Source organism: Chlamydotis macqueenii, chromosome 6, assembly GCF_036417535.1.
Source record: "Chlamydotis macqueenii isolate bChlMac1 chromosome 6, bChlMac1.mat, whole genome shotgun sequence".
NCBI classification, from domain to species: Eukaryota; Metazoa; Chordata; class Aves; order Otidiformes; family Otididae; genus Chlamydotis; species Chlamydotis macqueenii.
Window position 1 is genome coordinate 29,653,821 of NC_141561.1, and position 15,604 is coordinate 29,669,424.

At 44.5% G+C, this 15,604-nt stretch overlaps 1 protein-coding gene and 1 long non-coding RNA gene across 3 annotated transcripts in view; one reads left to right on the forward strand and one right to left on the reverse strand.

The window, feature by feature from the left end:
• BMPR2 (bone morphogenetic protein receptor type 2) overlaps positions 1–6,972 on the reverse strand; it is a 101,581-nt gene extending 94,609 nt beyond the window's left edge. Inside the window, exon 1 of one of the 2 annotated variants that reach the window (XM_086751439.1) lies at positions 5,943–6,970. In XM_086751439.1, the coding sequence (XP_086607565.1) occupies positions 5,943–6,018 (76 nt within the window). In that variant the 5' untranslated portion in view covers positions 6,019–6,970. Of the gene's footprint in view, positions 1–5,942 lie in introns of both variants that reach the window. The other variant, XM_086751440.1, reaches the window with a different exon arrangement.
• A 46-nt stretch (positions 6,973–7,018) lies between these two features.
• LOC147600227 (uncharacterized) lies at positions 7,019–10,428 on the forward strand. Its single transcript, XR_015258974.1, has 2 exons — positions 7,019–7,253; positions 7,533–10,428. It is a non-coding gene; the product is annotated as an uncharacterized LOC147600227 (long non-coding RNA).
• The last annotated feature ends 5,176 nt before the right edge of the window (positions 10,429–15,604 follow it).

Here is a 15,604-nt window from a genome sequence, read left to right on the forward strand (position 1 = left end):
TGGGCAGCCAGCTTTAACCAGGGCTGAGTTTTGCTCCGCGTTCCCCTTGGGAGACCTCTACCTTGGAATTGTCTCCTCTACTCAGTTTCGAGTTTTCATGAAAACAATAGCAAATGAATCTCTTGAGACTTTCAGTGTCTTTCACATATGGTTTAAATCTGTCAGCAGATTATTAAATTAGTGGTGGAGACGGAAGGGTTCAGAGATGGCAATGACAGTCTTCTGTGCCCATAGTACTTATTTTTCCCCTCCCTTTCTCACAGAGATAAGAAACAAAAGAGGAAATACAAAGTACAGAGATATGCAGAAGGTAGACACCTTTAGAGTTCAAAACAAAAATGTGATTTAATGCAAACACAAGATGGCAATCAACAAAACTGACACACTCCAACGACTTGAAAAAAAAATGCCATCAGCACCCAAAAACCTTGTGGTTTCCAAACTTAGGAGACTGAGGGAAGGGGAGGAGGGTAAAGGTATTATCTAAATTACTAGGTCTTTCATTCATTCTCACAAGAGAACAGAAATCTTCAAAACTGCTATCTACAACTACCTTTTCTTTCTCTACCCCAGTGGAAAAACTTAGTTCTATCACACAACTGCAGGCACTTATTCTCTAAACAAGTCTGACAAATGTAAGACACCATCTCTGGCTGTCTAATATGCTGTCTCTCTAATGGTTCTCATCCCACTGCAAACCAGACTGAATTCTTCATCCTTTCAAATCTCTCCTGTCCAGACAGCCTCCTCCTGGTCACACACCCAGACTGACCTCTCCTATCAGATTCCACGCCTGCAGCTCAGCCCAGCTTCCAGCTCTGCAACTAACAGAGCCCTTGAGTCAAGAGGGCACCATCAGAAATCTGAATTTCAGGAAGAGCATGAGCTTTCAACAATTTTTTTTTTTAAATGGCAAAAATTCCATTTTAAAACATTAGTCAACTCAAGCTTCCTATCACAAATTACTGTAGCCAAGTCTGAGACACTAGGCTTCAACATATGAACTTCTCAAGACTGATGTTCCCTGGCAATTGTCCGCGTGTGTACTCCATGCTATATGTTCAGATGGATTACCACATATTAATTAAGGCATGTCTTAAACAGTCCTGCCTTAGAATAAAAGTGGGAAAAAAATAAAAACTACTTCTGTTGCATTATGAAAAATCTGACGATTAAGCTCTGTAACAGGACAAACTACCTAGACAGGCTGTGAAATCCCTCTTCACTGGAGATTTTAGACAAACATTGTTATCTGTACTTATGCAACCAGACCATGAAGGAAACAGAAGAGAAGTCACTTCCAGGCTTACATTTCTGTGAACTTACATTTCAGAGAGGGAAAAAAAAAAAAAAGAAAGAAAGAAAAAAATCCGAACATTTCAGTATTCAAACTGATTTTCTGTTTTGGTGAACAGTTCTACTTCACTTATTTTTAAATTCAAATTCAAGCAGTGAGCAGTTCCACTAAGTCTACAAGCTTAATAAAATTAATACGGAAAACTGCATGCAAGCTATGCACAGATTCCTATCTTACCCAACACAAAGCATCACCAAGACTGTTTTATTCAGGGCATAAACATTTTGTTCCAAATGAAACTCTACACATTGCTTGCACGCAGCCCTGGCTGGGAAAGTTAGATTCTGCTCAGAAAATTACAGCATGTTCATGGCACAGCCAGACTGAGTCCAAACACAATATAGTTCCAGTGACAGAAAGCCATGCACTCTATCGTCAGGAATATAACATTTCTGAAGAACGTAATATACTGACTTTCTCTTGCCTCTGGTGAGCAAAGCAGAGGAAGGTGGTACCTCCCAAGGAAACAATGCCACTGACTATAGAAACTACTGAGAAATACTTAATTAAATATAAAAAGGCAGGGGGGACAATGATGTAAAAGTCAACAAAGGATTTGTTAGAGAAGTTTGTAATATGTGCTAGAGTGTCATCAAAATAACCACTTATACAACGTTGACCAGAAGAATAATTACAAGAAACAGTTACGTTTCCCTCTTTGTCCAGGGTGAAGTGAAGTTTGCCTTCCTTCATGAGAGAATGACAGGCAGACAATTTAGCCAGCCTTTTACACATGGTTCCTTTGAGGGTAAAGCCATTCATACTGACGCGAGATATCTATGTAAGTCGCAGGGCTTGAAATTTGGGCTCCTTGACAATCAGATGAATGCAGCTTCCATTTCCTCACAGGGTATGCCTACACTGCACAGCACAGAAGTACTGAAGTTTGCTTGGGAACTGGAAGCAGCTTAGCTGAAGTTTCACAGAGGTTCATCCAGGCTGATTTACCTAATGGCAAAAAAAGGCTCTTCTCAGCTTCTCTGTGCAGAATCCTGTGCTTTCACAGCTACACTGTTTCCTTACACAACTAGACAGTTAATGAAGCCCTAGCCTGGCATACAGGCTGCACTTGTACATGTGGTTATCCATCAAGCATACCAGTCATGCCCCTCAAGCAAACAGTCTGCTTCCATCTGTAGGCTAATATTTCTGAGCCAGCTCCCAAGTGAAGTAGAAAAATAAATTTAATCTTTAGATTACACCTGAATGAACCATAAACAACGGGGATAGCTCTAGCAAAGAAACAGAAACTGAGGTACAGATTGGTTTTTTTAAAGCTGTTTATTATGCAAGATACATGGAGTCAGTTACTAATTCAAAACACTGAATTTGAGGAACTGAGCTGAATAGGCAAAGGAGGCCTTTTCTCATGTCACACAATTCATATTTCAAGCTAATTATGTTGAGACACTAAAGTAACTTTAACTGGCAAGATACAATTAGATAAAGATGCTTCAGTTCACTCATTTTAATTAATAATTAAAATGATCATTAAAAAAAAATACTTCAATCCCTACCCAATTCCATTCACACTAAAAATTTTGTGGCCCTGCTGAACCACATAGATACAGACTTATGAAAGATTCCCAAAGATAAAAGGACATTCTGTTTGCTGTAATTTTCACTTTATACTTTCCGCAAATAATTTACACATTAGACTATGGAATGCTGTCTACCTTGGACATGTATAAAGAAGGAAAAGTGGTTTACTATTGCGTATCACAGAAGGCAAGCAAGTGAAACAAGGAAAGATTACATCTTTAATATCAGGTCCATACAAACACCCAAACAAAATTCTTTAGCAATATTGGGTAACAGCTCAAAGGTTCACCAACCACCTCTTCAGGCACAACCCTCACTAACCCTAACTAACACATTTGAATCCTTTAAAATATACGAGTGTATAAATATGTCTCATAGTTCTAAATAAAAAATTTAGTAAGAGGTGTTTCAAGTCATTTGAGAAATAAAGAACAAAGTGTCACAAACCATTTTTTTCAAACATTACTTTTTAAACCACTCCAATTTTTATCAAAGACTAGTATGGGTAAAATGTCCTTACTGTAGTATTTCTCTTTATAAGGACTAATATATTATTTAAATACAGACTTACCAGATACTTGTTAAGATCTGGATTTTATGGAAGAAGCTAGTAATATTTTCCCTCTAATAATCAGCAAATAATTCTGAATCTAGAGCTAGTTCTTTATTATATCTTCAATTACAAAGGTGAAGGAAGAACTACCTTCTTCATTCATACTCCAGATTATGAGTGAAACTGTCATCTACAGCCCCACCATAAGATTTTTGTTGTCATCTTCTTTATGCACGTTTACATCTTTCCTTTCCTGCCCATAGTAAGCCTAGGTCTTTGTGGAGCCCTCCCCAAGAAGGTCCAGATATTCTCCTCCAAACAGACATTTACAAACCTGTTCTGAAAATACTTTCCCTCTGATGTCATGATTTTGCATTTATAAACACTCAATTCTCTACACTGCTGAGATATAGTATCCATTCACTAATCAGAAGTAAGAATTAATAGGGGTTTTCAAAGCTACAAAGGCAGCGTTTCCACTCTGATGGGAGTATACACTTCATACTTTGGGGGAGGGGAAGAGAAGAAAGAGTGTTGGCTCTTTCATGAACATAAAAGGGCAGAATTACACATTAGTGTAGCTTCCCCATGTATAGACATTTTTTTTCTGAAATGCAGTGTAAACTTAAAATCAACCGTTAGTTACTTCAACTAAAGCTCAAATCAGCCATGTAATTACTTCTACAGAGGATTATAACTAAGGTTTTTCAAAATGTGGATTGTTAAAATTTCACAATTAACAAACAAATCACAATGGGAAAATAGGTTTCTGTTCACAAAACAATCAAACAAGCTGGCGTTGTTAATATCCTTTTAACAATGCAAAATCAGAACTGAAATACTGGGAATGCTGTTGCCAGGTCAGGATTGAGGTGAACCGGCAAAACCGTGCAAATGGGCTCGTACTGCACCTGCCCAGCCCTTGGCCTGGTTCAAACCTGTACTTGCTCCTTCAGTAACTCTTCTCCCTCAACACGGCAGATAAATTACCAACCTGATGAAGTTTTCACAAAGGGGGAAAAAAAAGCCTACACTTTAAAAAAAATATATTTAAAAGAGAAGTTGAGATGCTGGGCATTCTTGATTCATACATGCTTTAATATCGAGACTTCTGACCTTCAGAAGTCCCTTCTTCCAGAAAAAAAAAAAAAAAAAAAAAAAAAGAACAAAAAAAAAAGGAAAAACACTCCTCAGAAACTACCACAGAGAGATGCTGCAGACATCAGTCTAAAATAATGGCAGTCAAAGGTCGGGATGATATAGGCATCAATCTTTTCATTTAAATATCTTCCTGAAAGAGACCTCTTAAAAAGCAGAAGTGAGAAAATCAGGGACTATACAGCCAGAGCGATGAAGAAACTGCCTAAACATGTACCATTTACAGGATTTTCCTAAAGGTGACACTAGGTATCTTCAACTTTGACAAATAATTCAATTTTAAGACCTCACTGAAATGTAATATGGAAACTACCATCAGCTTGTTGGGTCATCTCAGCAAGATATAGAAATTTTCTTACAAGGATTCATTTATGAATTATACACATCAGATTACAAAATAACACTAAAAAAAGCAAGCACTGCAAATTGGATGCCAATTAGTCAAAAGACACCAGAGTCCTAGGAGTCTTCCAAAACTGCTGGAAAATGCATACAGCAGGAAGAACTGCCTAACAATGCTGGGTAACACTCAGAAGGCTCCAACATGCTAATCTGTCACCATGACAGAAAACCAAAGGATACCAGATCAACACACATCTCTCTTCCAATACCACAGCCAAACATCCGACATATCTGACAATGAGCTTCCGAGCAAAATTAAAAATAGGTCTCCAGTTTCCAAAAATATGAATAAGGATCATCTCAGCATATATGCTCCCAACTTCTTGTTAAAAATAAAGAGCACTCTTCAAGATCTTTCAGCGTTCCTCAACAGTATTTTGTGTTACTGCTCTATAATCAAGCAACAATAGAAATCCCTAAATTTTTGTTTCACATCTCTCCTCAAGAAAAAAAACGTACATTACAGTAAGTCTGTGATAAAACTGCAGCACATGTTTAAGGCCCCTAAAAGCACCAACGCTGATAAAATTAAAAATGGCTGTGCCCAAAGATCCCACAGCGAAAAAGCACAGCTCTGCTGGCGATTAAAATATATATTAAAAATTCCTGCATTACCTTACAAAGGGCGAGGTATGCAAAACAAAAAGATTATATATTTTTCCAAAATTGAAATAAGTTATTAGACAAGAGAAGCAGATCTAGGCGAAGCACACATGCTGAATGCAGGCCGAGTTCATTTGCACAATAAAGCAGATTTTATTCACCGAGACGCTTAACGTATCGGGATTTCAAAACTTTATCGGGCTTCGCCGCTGGAAGAGATGCACACACCACTTTTTAAGGAGACACAGATGTGCCCAAATACCAGCGGACCCCACCCCCCTTCCCTCCGCCAAAATGGCTAGTTCGTTACACCCACTGGCTACTTACCAGCCGCAGTGCTGAGCAGCAGGGTGGCACTGGAGAGCAGGAGCACCAGCACAAGGTGCTGCAGTGAGGCAGTCATACCTGGGGAAGCCAAGGATCGAGGCAGAAGGAGGAAAAAAAAAAAAAAAAAAAAAGGAGGGGAAAAAGCCCCGACGAGAGGAATTTCCTCCTTCTTCCGCGCAGCCTTCCTCAGCTCTCTCGGTTTACGACCCCGTCTGGAAGGGCAAATGGCAGATGAGAGGCGCCGTCTTCGCTCTCACTCCATTACACCCGCCTGCCTTCATGTCTCGGGAGCCGGCACCGCTTCGCGGACCCCGGGGAAGCGCCTGCTCCTGCCTGCCCGCCCCGGGGCATCTCCCCCCGCCGCGCCGGGAACCGAGCTTGTTTCCTACGCGGCTTCCCGGTACCGAAGAAACAGCCCGGCGGCGAAGGACATATCCAGACGCGAGCCCGCGCCTGCAGCAGCGTCAGTCAGAGCAGTCCCCGTATCCGACCAGAGCGCGGATAACGAGCTCTACGGGCTCACAGCAGAGCCGCGTCCCATCCCGCCAAGGCTCTCGGTCTTCTCCACGCCGCCTCAGGCGCCCGGGAAGGCGGCGGCGATTCCCTCAGTCCCTTCGCGGTGAGGTGCGGCCCCCTCCGCTCTCACGGCCGGGGCTGCGGCCGCATCTCGGCCCATCTGCCTCCCCCGCCGGGCGGGCTCCACCGCGTACCCCCGGCCCCCCGCCACGGAAGCGACACCACCCCCGGCCACCCCGACAAAGGTGGGGCCCGGAGCGCGGGGCGGCGGGAGGCGAGGCCCCTCCTCGGCGGCTCCAGCTGCGAAGGCGCTCGGCTCCTCTCCGCGGGCGGGAGCGCGACGGAGGCCCTTCCCCGCGCCGGGGGAAGGCGCTCTCCCCTCCTCTGCTTCCCTTCCCGAGTTTCCACAGCGCCTGGCAGCCCCCGGCCCGGCCTCCTCCCTCCGGTGTCCGCTCGCCACCGGGGAACAGCTCAGCCCCTCCGCGCTGCCAGCGACTGCCCCCGCCCCCCGCGCCGGGCTCGCCGGCGAGGGGCCGCGCCGCGCTCGCCGGCGAGGGGCCGCGCCGCGCCGCTCCGCCTCCTTCCCGTGCCCGCCGCCGGCTGCGGGGCGGGAGCCGAGGGCCGGAGCTCGCGCCCCCTCCCGCCCGCCGGCACCAACGGCTCTCCCGGCTCTAGACACAAAGGGGAGTCGCTTCAACTGCCAGTCTGGGCGCCCGGCCCGGCCACGCCCCACGCCCGCCGTCAGCGGCGGGGCCGGGCGCCGCCGCGCCCCTGACCATAGAGGTGGGCCTCCAGGTAGGTAGAGAAGTGCTCCGCACCGCCATGTTGCGGGAGGAGGCGGGCGGCGGGGACAGCGGCCTGCCGGGCTGGTAAGGCCAAGGGCAGCGGTAGGAGTAGGAGCGCTGTGTGAGCTAGGCCCAGGCCTCGCCCCGGCTGGCACGGGTGAAGGCCGCGGGCGGCCACCCCCGGGCAGCCTGCGGGAAAAACGTCTGAGAGCCCATCAGCAGGGAAGCGTCCGCTCAAGGATCACAAAACCGCGCTTAAACGAAAAAAAAAAAAAAAAATCTTTTGCAGGCTCTGAGATTGCATCAGCTTTGAACTCTATGGCCTTCCTTCCAAAAACCCCGAAGCTTGTGCCTGCTTCTCTACTTCAGGCCCCTGTTGTCACAGTCCCTGCAGAGCTCCGCTACAAGCCCTGGCGAGAGTACCTACTTCCTCTCCTCCTTAGTGAACCACCCCTGCATTACAGGAGCTTCCCAGGCAAGTTCACCCAGCTCATACAGCTTCAACCACCTGACTCTCCCAAGCAAAACCATTATCTGCCTCTTAAATTAAAGAGATTTTATGATTTCAAAACAAAGATAAAGTCAGCCCACTGAGCTGTTTGTGTGCTTTAACCTTCGCTATATTGCACGGGACCAAAGAGATAATTGAGGCCAGCAGCTGATGGGAGAACTGTGACTGGAATGTAGTGTCTGATGTTCTGGCCTAGCAAGGCTCTTTCAAACAAGTTCTACTGGGTGTAGCACAGAAGAAGGTTTTTAAAAACATCATGCACACAGAAGCCATCTTCATATCTAGGCTTGTCCAAAGGGTCGACTGTGGGAAATGCTTCCCTGTGCCTAAATTCCTACACCAGTTTCAAGAATGGGGTACAAGAAATACATATTTAAAAATCCAATTCCACACCTCAAACTATTAAATGCTACTACATAAAATGATGTAGTTGCAAATCAGTTACGTTTTTAATGATAATAAAACGCTTCTGCATAACTCTGTGCCTCTTTACAAGCCATAACAGGTGAAAGAGATGTAATCCAATTTTTGCATCATCAAGAGAATTATTAAATAAGTTCTAATAGGATTTTTATCATGAGGCTTCAGCCAGAGACATAGTTTGACATTCCTAGGGTCAAGCTGAGTTTATGTGGCTGATAGTTATAAAAATGTTTTAAAAGTTTGTTAAATATCTTTACTTTCACTCTATGCAGATCTAACATGGATATTGGTGAGAGATAATAAAATCTAGAATCCCAGATTGTAATTTGTATTGCCACTTTCCAGAATGGCAACCACATGTTAACCACACTATCCTTCCTGTTATTTGTGGAATGTGAACTGTCAAGAAATAAACTTTAGAAGAAGGAAAAAAAAAAAAACAAAAAAAAAACCCCACCCAACAACAAACAGAATAGTTTTACTTCCAAGAGAGGAAAAAAACCCACAAACACAGAGTATTTTTTGTGGGCCTAAAATCCCGTGTTCTCTTCTGGTTCAGCAACAATGCAACAGTACAGCTGTACCTACCAATAAAAGAAGTGAAATCTACTTTCTTCAAGAAAACAAGAATGTAATTGTGTGGGTTACACACCACTTTCACTGTATAGATGGTAAAAGAAAATTACTGTAATTGTTTATGATGCGTATCAAAACCTGCTTAGCCTGAAGTAAATGACAGAAGTCTTGTTTGCTTTAGTGGTTCTAGTTTTGGCTCATTAATTAATACTGAAGGTTCTTCTCCACAAGAAATGGTACGGATATTCTACCCTAAAATACTTAACTTTTCTTTTTTTTGTCTCCACAAAATGGATTGGATTTTTGTTCTGTTTTCCTAGAAAGAAGGAACAAGGCGTGCCATTTTTAATACAATTATTTCCTCTCAGTTTCACAAAATCTCAGATCCTGATCAAGAAACCACCCTTGTGAAGGCCATGGGGCTGTGGATCTGCTTCGCCTGAGCTTATATCAGGTCCTTGGGCTAATCTCCCAGACTTGCAATCCCAGCAGTTAGCAAGACTTTCTCCTCCTTCCCTACCCTATTTTGAATTTTGCGAAAGACCTTCTCCTCAAGGGCCAGGTCCCTCCTGCCCCGGTGCGACTGTGGAGGCTGCGAAGGGTCGCCGGGCACACACCGATGCCGGGCTGCAGAGCTGGAGCCACTGCACTCCTGTTTCTTTGGAGCTGGCAGGGCTGAGGAGGGGCTGACCCTTGCTTCACCACACAGATGTAGGAAGTAATCACTGCTGTCTAAGCACAGAAGCAGCTTCCTTTTCCCACGGTGGTGGGAGGAAACCAGAGATCTAAACTGTCACATTCAGACTCACTCATTGTTATATGCTTGGATAAGAACATATTCTTTCTGTGATACTGTTTTATCTGTAAGCTAGGATTTTGCTAGCCTAATATTCAACGACGTCAAGTAAGACCCACAGAAAAATACTCAGGATGATGAAAACTTGCAGAGTTGCAGCACAGTAAATCCATAGTGTGGGTTCAGGTAAAGGTAGGCAGGAGACAAGAGAAAACCTGTAAAACTTACCAAGATTTAAAAGAAAATATTCTGACTGAAGCACTGTATTTCCACTAGGAAGAACTTCACCCAATGAAACAACAATATTGAACTTAACAGAGACAAGACTTAAAAACGAGAAGGAGGAGAAAAGACTTTACAAAGGAGATGCTCTTTTCCAACTATGTTCACTGTTCTCACAGTCAGGCAGGGGCAAGGCTGCACCTGGAGGGCAGTCATGGGGCGCAAGGAGGACAGCAGCAGAGGAGGAGCCAGGGGTACGGTGGCTGCAAGCTCCCCGAGATGTCAGTCTGATGTGCACCAAGGCCACGGCAGCAGGGCACATGGGTCTTGCCCTTGGGCACGGGAGCTTTGAATGACACAGCCACATGCAGCACACTGGGGCTGCCCCTATGCTTGAGCAGGGCACCGAGATGAGAAATAAGGCTGACGTGCATCTCAAGTGTTTCCTACTGTCGGTCATGCTGTTGCAGACACAAACATCTTGATATCACTTGCCAATTCAACACTGTACATAAGTGAAATTAAACATGTCCTTGTTAGCAGCATCTCCTTTAAATAACATGTTTACTTTTAATTACCTGCAATATTAAAAACTATGGAATACTCTCTTGAAAGCATGAAAAATCTGTGGAAAATAAAATGAACTACCAAACAATACCTTGAGCTCTGTTTCTTTTTAGAAAGTGCAATTTTCAGGCACTTCTTAAAGATTTCTCAGGATAGATTCACTATTATCCAAGAGTTTTTCAGAGCTGACACATAACTTATCATTGTTAGGTCTCAGGGGACTGTTCTTTTTGACAGGGCCTTTCATGAAGTCAACAAATCAGTTCAAAACAAGGCATAAATTGTATTTGGCTGCCCATCAGCTTGGGCAGAGTGTTCTCTCAGTGCTGTCGTAAGTATTGGGGAAAGAGGGTAACAACATGGCCCAATGTTTAGCTTTTAGGGGATATTTTGTTCCTAATTTGAAAACAAAGCATCCCTGTAGCATTGACTCTGATGCATAAACATATGTTAAAACAACAATCAAGTTGTTCACAGACTTTCCTACAAATATTCTGGATCCTAAGCATCAGATTAATAAATAATGGATTTGGTACAGGTCTCAACCACGAAAGCCTGCCACTCATTACTAAATTAGGCATCTGTCGGCAAGATCATCTCCCCCATCTCACCTCCTGTAACAGTATGTGGAGAGAGAGGCGGTTTCTGATAGCTAGGATCCACCCTTATATAGCTCTCTAGATTTTAATTAACATCCTGAATTGCAGCCAGAACGAACTGAAAAGACAATACTGTCTACTTACAGTCTGCTGAGTTAGCAGCTACACCTTCAGCCACTGCAGCCAAACAAGTAATCACATGCAGACATCATTACCCTCGGAAGTATTCAGTTACTTATTTTATATCAGTGTCGAATCCGGGGTGTCACACAGAGACATTAGCGCGCTCCTGTAAGTCCCCTTGGAGTTACAGGTCAGGATAGCGAGGGTGGTGGCGGGAAGACCATAGTTACAGGGAAGTGGGCACATGATACGCAGAAAGAAAAATGGCAAATCGTCCAGGGACTTTATAAGCAACCTGGACCCAGAAGCACCTTTCTTCAGCATGGACACGTTTCCTTGGGAAAAGGGAGAGGCACTCTGCCCTTCAGAGCCTTCCTGCAACTTACCAGCATCACTTTCACACGTCTGAATTATTGTCAGTTTCTACTCTTTTTCTAGAGCTCAGCTTCATTGTGGGAAAACAGATTCCACAAAAGAGGGACAGAGAGACATCAAGCTGTGACTGAAGCCGTGGAAAAGTCCTTTGTGGGGGAAAGTCAATTCCTTTTTGTTCTTTCTGACAGCAGGAAAAGCACCATCCACAACAATTGGCCTGCCCTGCCAAGATGCAAGACTGGCAAAACCTCCTGTGGCATCACATACCAGAGCAGGCTCTCACATTCACAGTTCTACCAACAGCCTCAAGGAAATGGTAGATCAAAATCCCTGCCTCAGAGGGAAATAATTTCCCCTTTAGTCCAGTTAAATAATCTGTGCCAGACATTACTTTTGGCCTTTAGACTTAGAGGAGTGTGTCTGAAGGCTGTTACGACTTCATTTTTCTTTGTCTCTGAAGCACAGAAAAGAGCACCAACTTTCGAGCCTTTGAAAAAAAAAAAAAATTTGTGAATATGAACTAGTCAGTATTTTCAGACTTGGGTTTTTCTCACTCTAACACGTTGCTGTGTAATCTACTGCAAGATGAACCATACCCTGCAATAAAGTCACGACAGTCTGACATCATCATCATCCTGTATCGGAAGTGAAATTTTGTGCCAGCTTGTTTACCTTTCAACAGGAGACTTTTAATTAATTAATTGAATGCAAAAATTAATTGCCCTACTTTTGTGGCAGTCCCTGGAAAGATTTATTTTGATGTTAAACTTCTTTTATGCTGGTCTTACATTCCCTGGTTTTGGTATAGCGAGTGGTTTCCTTTGGGGAGCCCATAATTGCATGATTGTAGACACGAGGGTCCAGCCTGGAAAAGGAAGGAGGTGGGTGTGGGACAGGTAAGCCTTTGGTACTCAAGGAGAAGGAAGAGGAAGGTGCACACTGTGGGATAAACACACAAAAGGAATATTTTATATCTGAAAGGATTGGCAGTGAAATAGTTAATAGACATTTTTACATTTCATAATACACTATATTTCCCTGTGATAATGAACTACCAACAATGTTCGCAGCAGTTGCTGTCTTGTTTTAGAGATAACACTGCTTAGTCTGTGGAAACTTTTATCTCTGTTTTGGGGGTGGAGGTGAGAGAAACTTTCAAGCTAGCTCTGAGAAGCACCTCCCACTTTGAATTAAGCCTGAAATCATACGTTAAAGGCCCTTTGCAGCTTGCCTCAATCTCTTGGCTTGTTCTTCACAACAGAGAATGGGAAATTTGCTGCAGGGTGTTTATCAGTTCAAAACATCACTTATTCATTAAATCCAACAATGGACTTAGTCAGAAATAGAGATGTAATGAGTTGTGCTGGAATCAACTTTCTGGTCTGTCACAGAGGGGTATGTCATCACCACAGACCTGCAGGGTTTCATTCCTCAGAGCTACTTGAGCCTTCTCAAAGTCATGAGAGGCAGCTGGGATCAGAGCTCCCAGTATCCCCAGCACACTCCTCCTGCTGCTACCTTCCTTTTTTCTTCTCGTTGTGGGGTTGGGGTTTTTTTTGCTGTTGTTGTTTGGGCTTTTTTTTTAATCACCCACTACATGAGCTATTTGTCAGTACAAGCCAGCTTGGTTTTTAAAAGCCACGATTAGACCTAAAAATGTTTCTCTAATCAGCACAATGCTTCTAGCAGAAAGCTAATAAAAATGCCCTTTGAGAACAAAATGAAACCCTCCAATAAAGCCTTGGTGGACCTGCACAGTTTGCCATGGCAGTGTCCGGAGGAAGCAGCCTGTGTGCTATTGCTGGGCATCCTTGAACTCCATGCTAGCTTGACAAGTATCAGACATTTATCTAAAGGAGAGAAGCGGTGTGTACAAAACAGAGTTGTTACTTGTTATTTTCAATTACGTATTTTAATGGCAAACCGGCCATGCATGTAATCACGCCCCAAACATCCTGAGTGGTGGCAGTGGTGGCAGCATTTTCCTCTGGATGATGCCACGCATTTGAGGTGTGAAGCCTCAGTGTTAACTCCACTCCCCAAAGGACACATCATACCCTTGAATCACTCCGACATATTCCTTGCTGCCTGCCGAGCCTGGATGGCTGGTGAGGATGGTGGCACAGTCAGGGTTGCATTTGGCCCCTACCTTTTTTTATCCTTTCTTAGGCAGCTCCTTTGCAGCTGTGGTTCTCCTCTGAGGCTGCTGTTTTAGCGTAACAGGGCACATGTCCCCTTCTCTCCCCTTCTCAGTGTCTTTCAGCAGCTTGCGGTGCATCCTTCGGCCTCTGCTGTTACTTGGCTCCTTGGTTTCTCCCTATTTCCTTCTCAAGGAAATAGGAAGCAGTGTTGAGGGAATAGCTTTTGCTCAGGCTTCTTAAAACAGTTCCCCTTTGCAATGAGAATTTATACATCAACCATGAACCCAACAGCAGAGTTTCTTCAGGTTTTGTCTTCTCTTGCAAAGGTGAAAAACAGTAGAAACAGAGTTAGAAATTAAGTATTTCTTAACCTGGGGCTTCCTGCCACCACAAGCATGATGGCAGAGGGAGCCATGGCTTCCAGGGGAAGGTGTTGCTTCCAGTGTGCTTGCTCAGCATTCCTCTCCTGCATGTGGCCAGCTCCAGGGATATCACCTGGAGAAAGATAAAAGTAAAATTATTACCTTTTCCTACACCAAACAGGAGATTTCTATCCCTTATGCTTCTGCCTGTAAAATGACATCTGTTGCTTGAGAATTTTGAAACTTATTTTTATCTGTGAAGAACATTCCTTCAGATCAAGAAATTAGTCAGTATCTCTGTATGGCCTGCTTGCCTCTCAAAGATTGATTTGGAAAAATAAACTGAACTAAATGCTGCCCTGAAACATCCATCAGGAAATCTCCTTCTGAAGTGATACAGGCCAGACCACAGACTCCAGCCACCCGCACTGGTCCAGAGTTGCTCATGCACGCAGCTAGCACTGAGGGCACTGTTGCTCCTTTCACCCCACACTATCTTCTGTCATTTGAGATGGCAGAGGTCTAGAAAACCTTCAGAGGCCATTTCCAGTCTTGCCCTCAGCTCTCCCTCAGCTTCCCACCCAGGGTCACATCCATGTGTGTGGTCCCTGGGCGAGGTGTGGGCACACAGGGCACACGCTCCCCTCGCCACCCTGGCATGCAGAAGACATGAGCACCTGCACCCCTGAATGGCACTGTGCTGGGCCAGAGCTCCCTGGCAGAGCCGAGCAACGAAGCCCCACTTCAAACGCCCCTGAATTTGGATAATCAAGTGCAGGCACACACAACTGTTACTGAGCCAGAGCTGGGCTTCACTGCTCGTCTCCGTCCCACAGCTGCCCTGATCCTTTGGCCCGGCCACAACAGATACAGGCACAGTGATGGTACAGGGGGGTGGCAGTGACATTTTGTAGGCAACAGAAGACTCCCATAGCCAGCTGCACTGACACTGCTGCACTCAGATGCAACTGGAAAAGGCTCAAAAGTTTCTCTGCGCCTGCCCAGAGGAGCAGGTCCCTGGGGCAGGCCATCAGATATTACTCTGCTCAGAAGGAAGCATCAAGTCCTGTGGTTTTTTTTCAGCTTAGCCAAAAGCTGTAAAGCAGATTTTCTCCTGCCCTCCGCTAGCATTCAGACCTCCCCTGCATGTTTTGTTGATGAAATCTCTCACCCCAATTCGGGAGATAGCAGTGTTTGCTAAACATGCTCTGCCTTGCTACCAGAAGAGCTTTTGACCTTGTCCTGTCTTCTTCCTGGTGTTTGGCAAATACTTATCAGTGCTTGCAGTGACCTCCAGCCAGATAGGCAGAAAGCTTTGGAGCCAAACATGTGCACAAATAATTCCAGGGGCAGATGTTACTACTGTATTATCTCCTTCTGTGGTTTCTACAGATACAAATAGTTAATACATGTTGCAGTTCGCAGCCCCTTTCCCTTTAGCACACCAAGGAGCATCTTCCTTCAATTCGGGGCTGTTAAACACATCGCAATAACAGGGGCCTTCAGTCTGGTATTAGCCTGCGTCACCAAGTGTATCCTACCCTCAGATGAAACAGAGCTCAAAGCAGCCAAAGCCACAGATCAGAGTACTGACATCTTTAGCCGAGAAGGTCATCATTTAATCACCCTTCCCAAATTAAATGAAACAGAGGCTGCTCTGTGCATA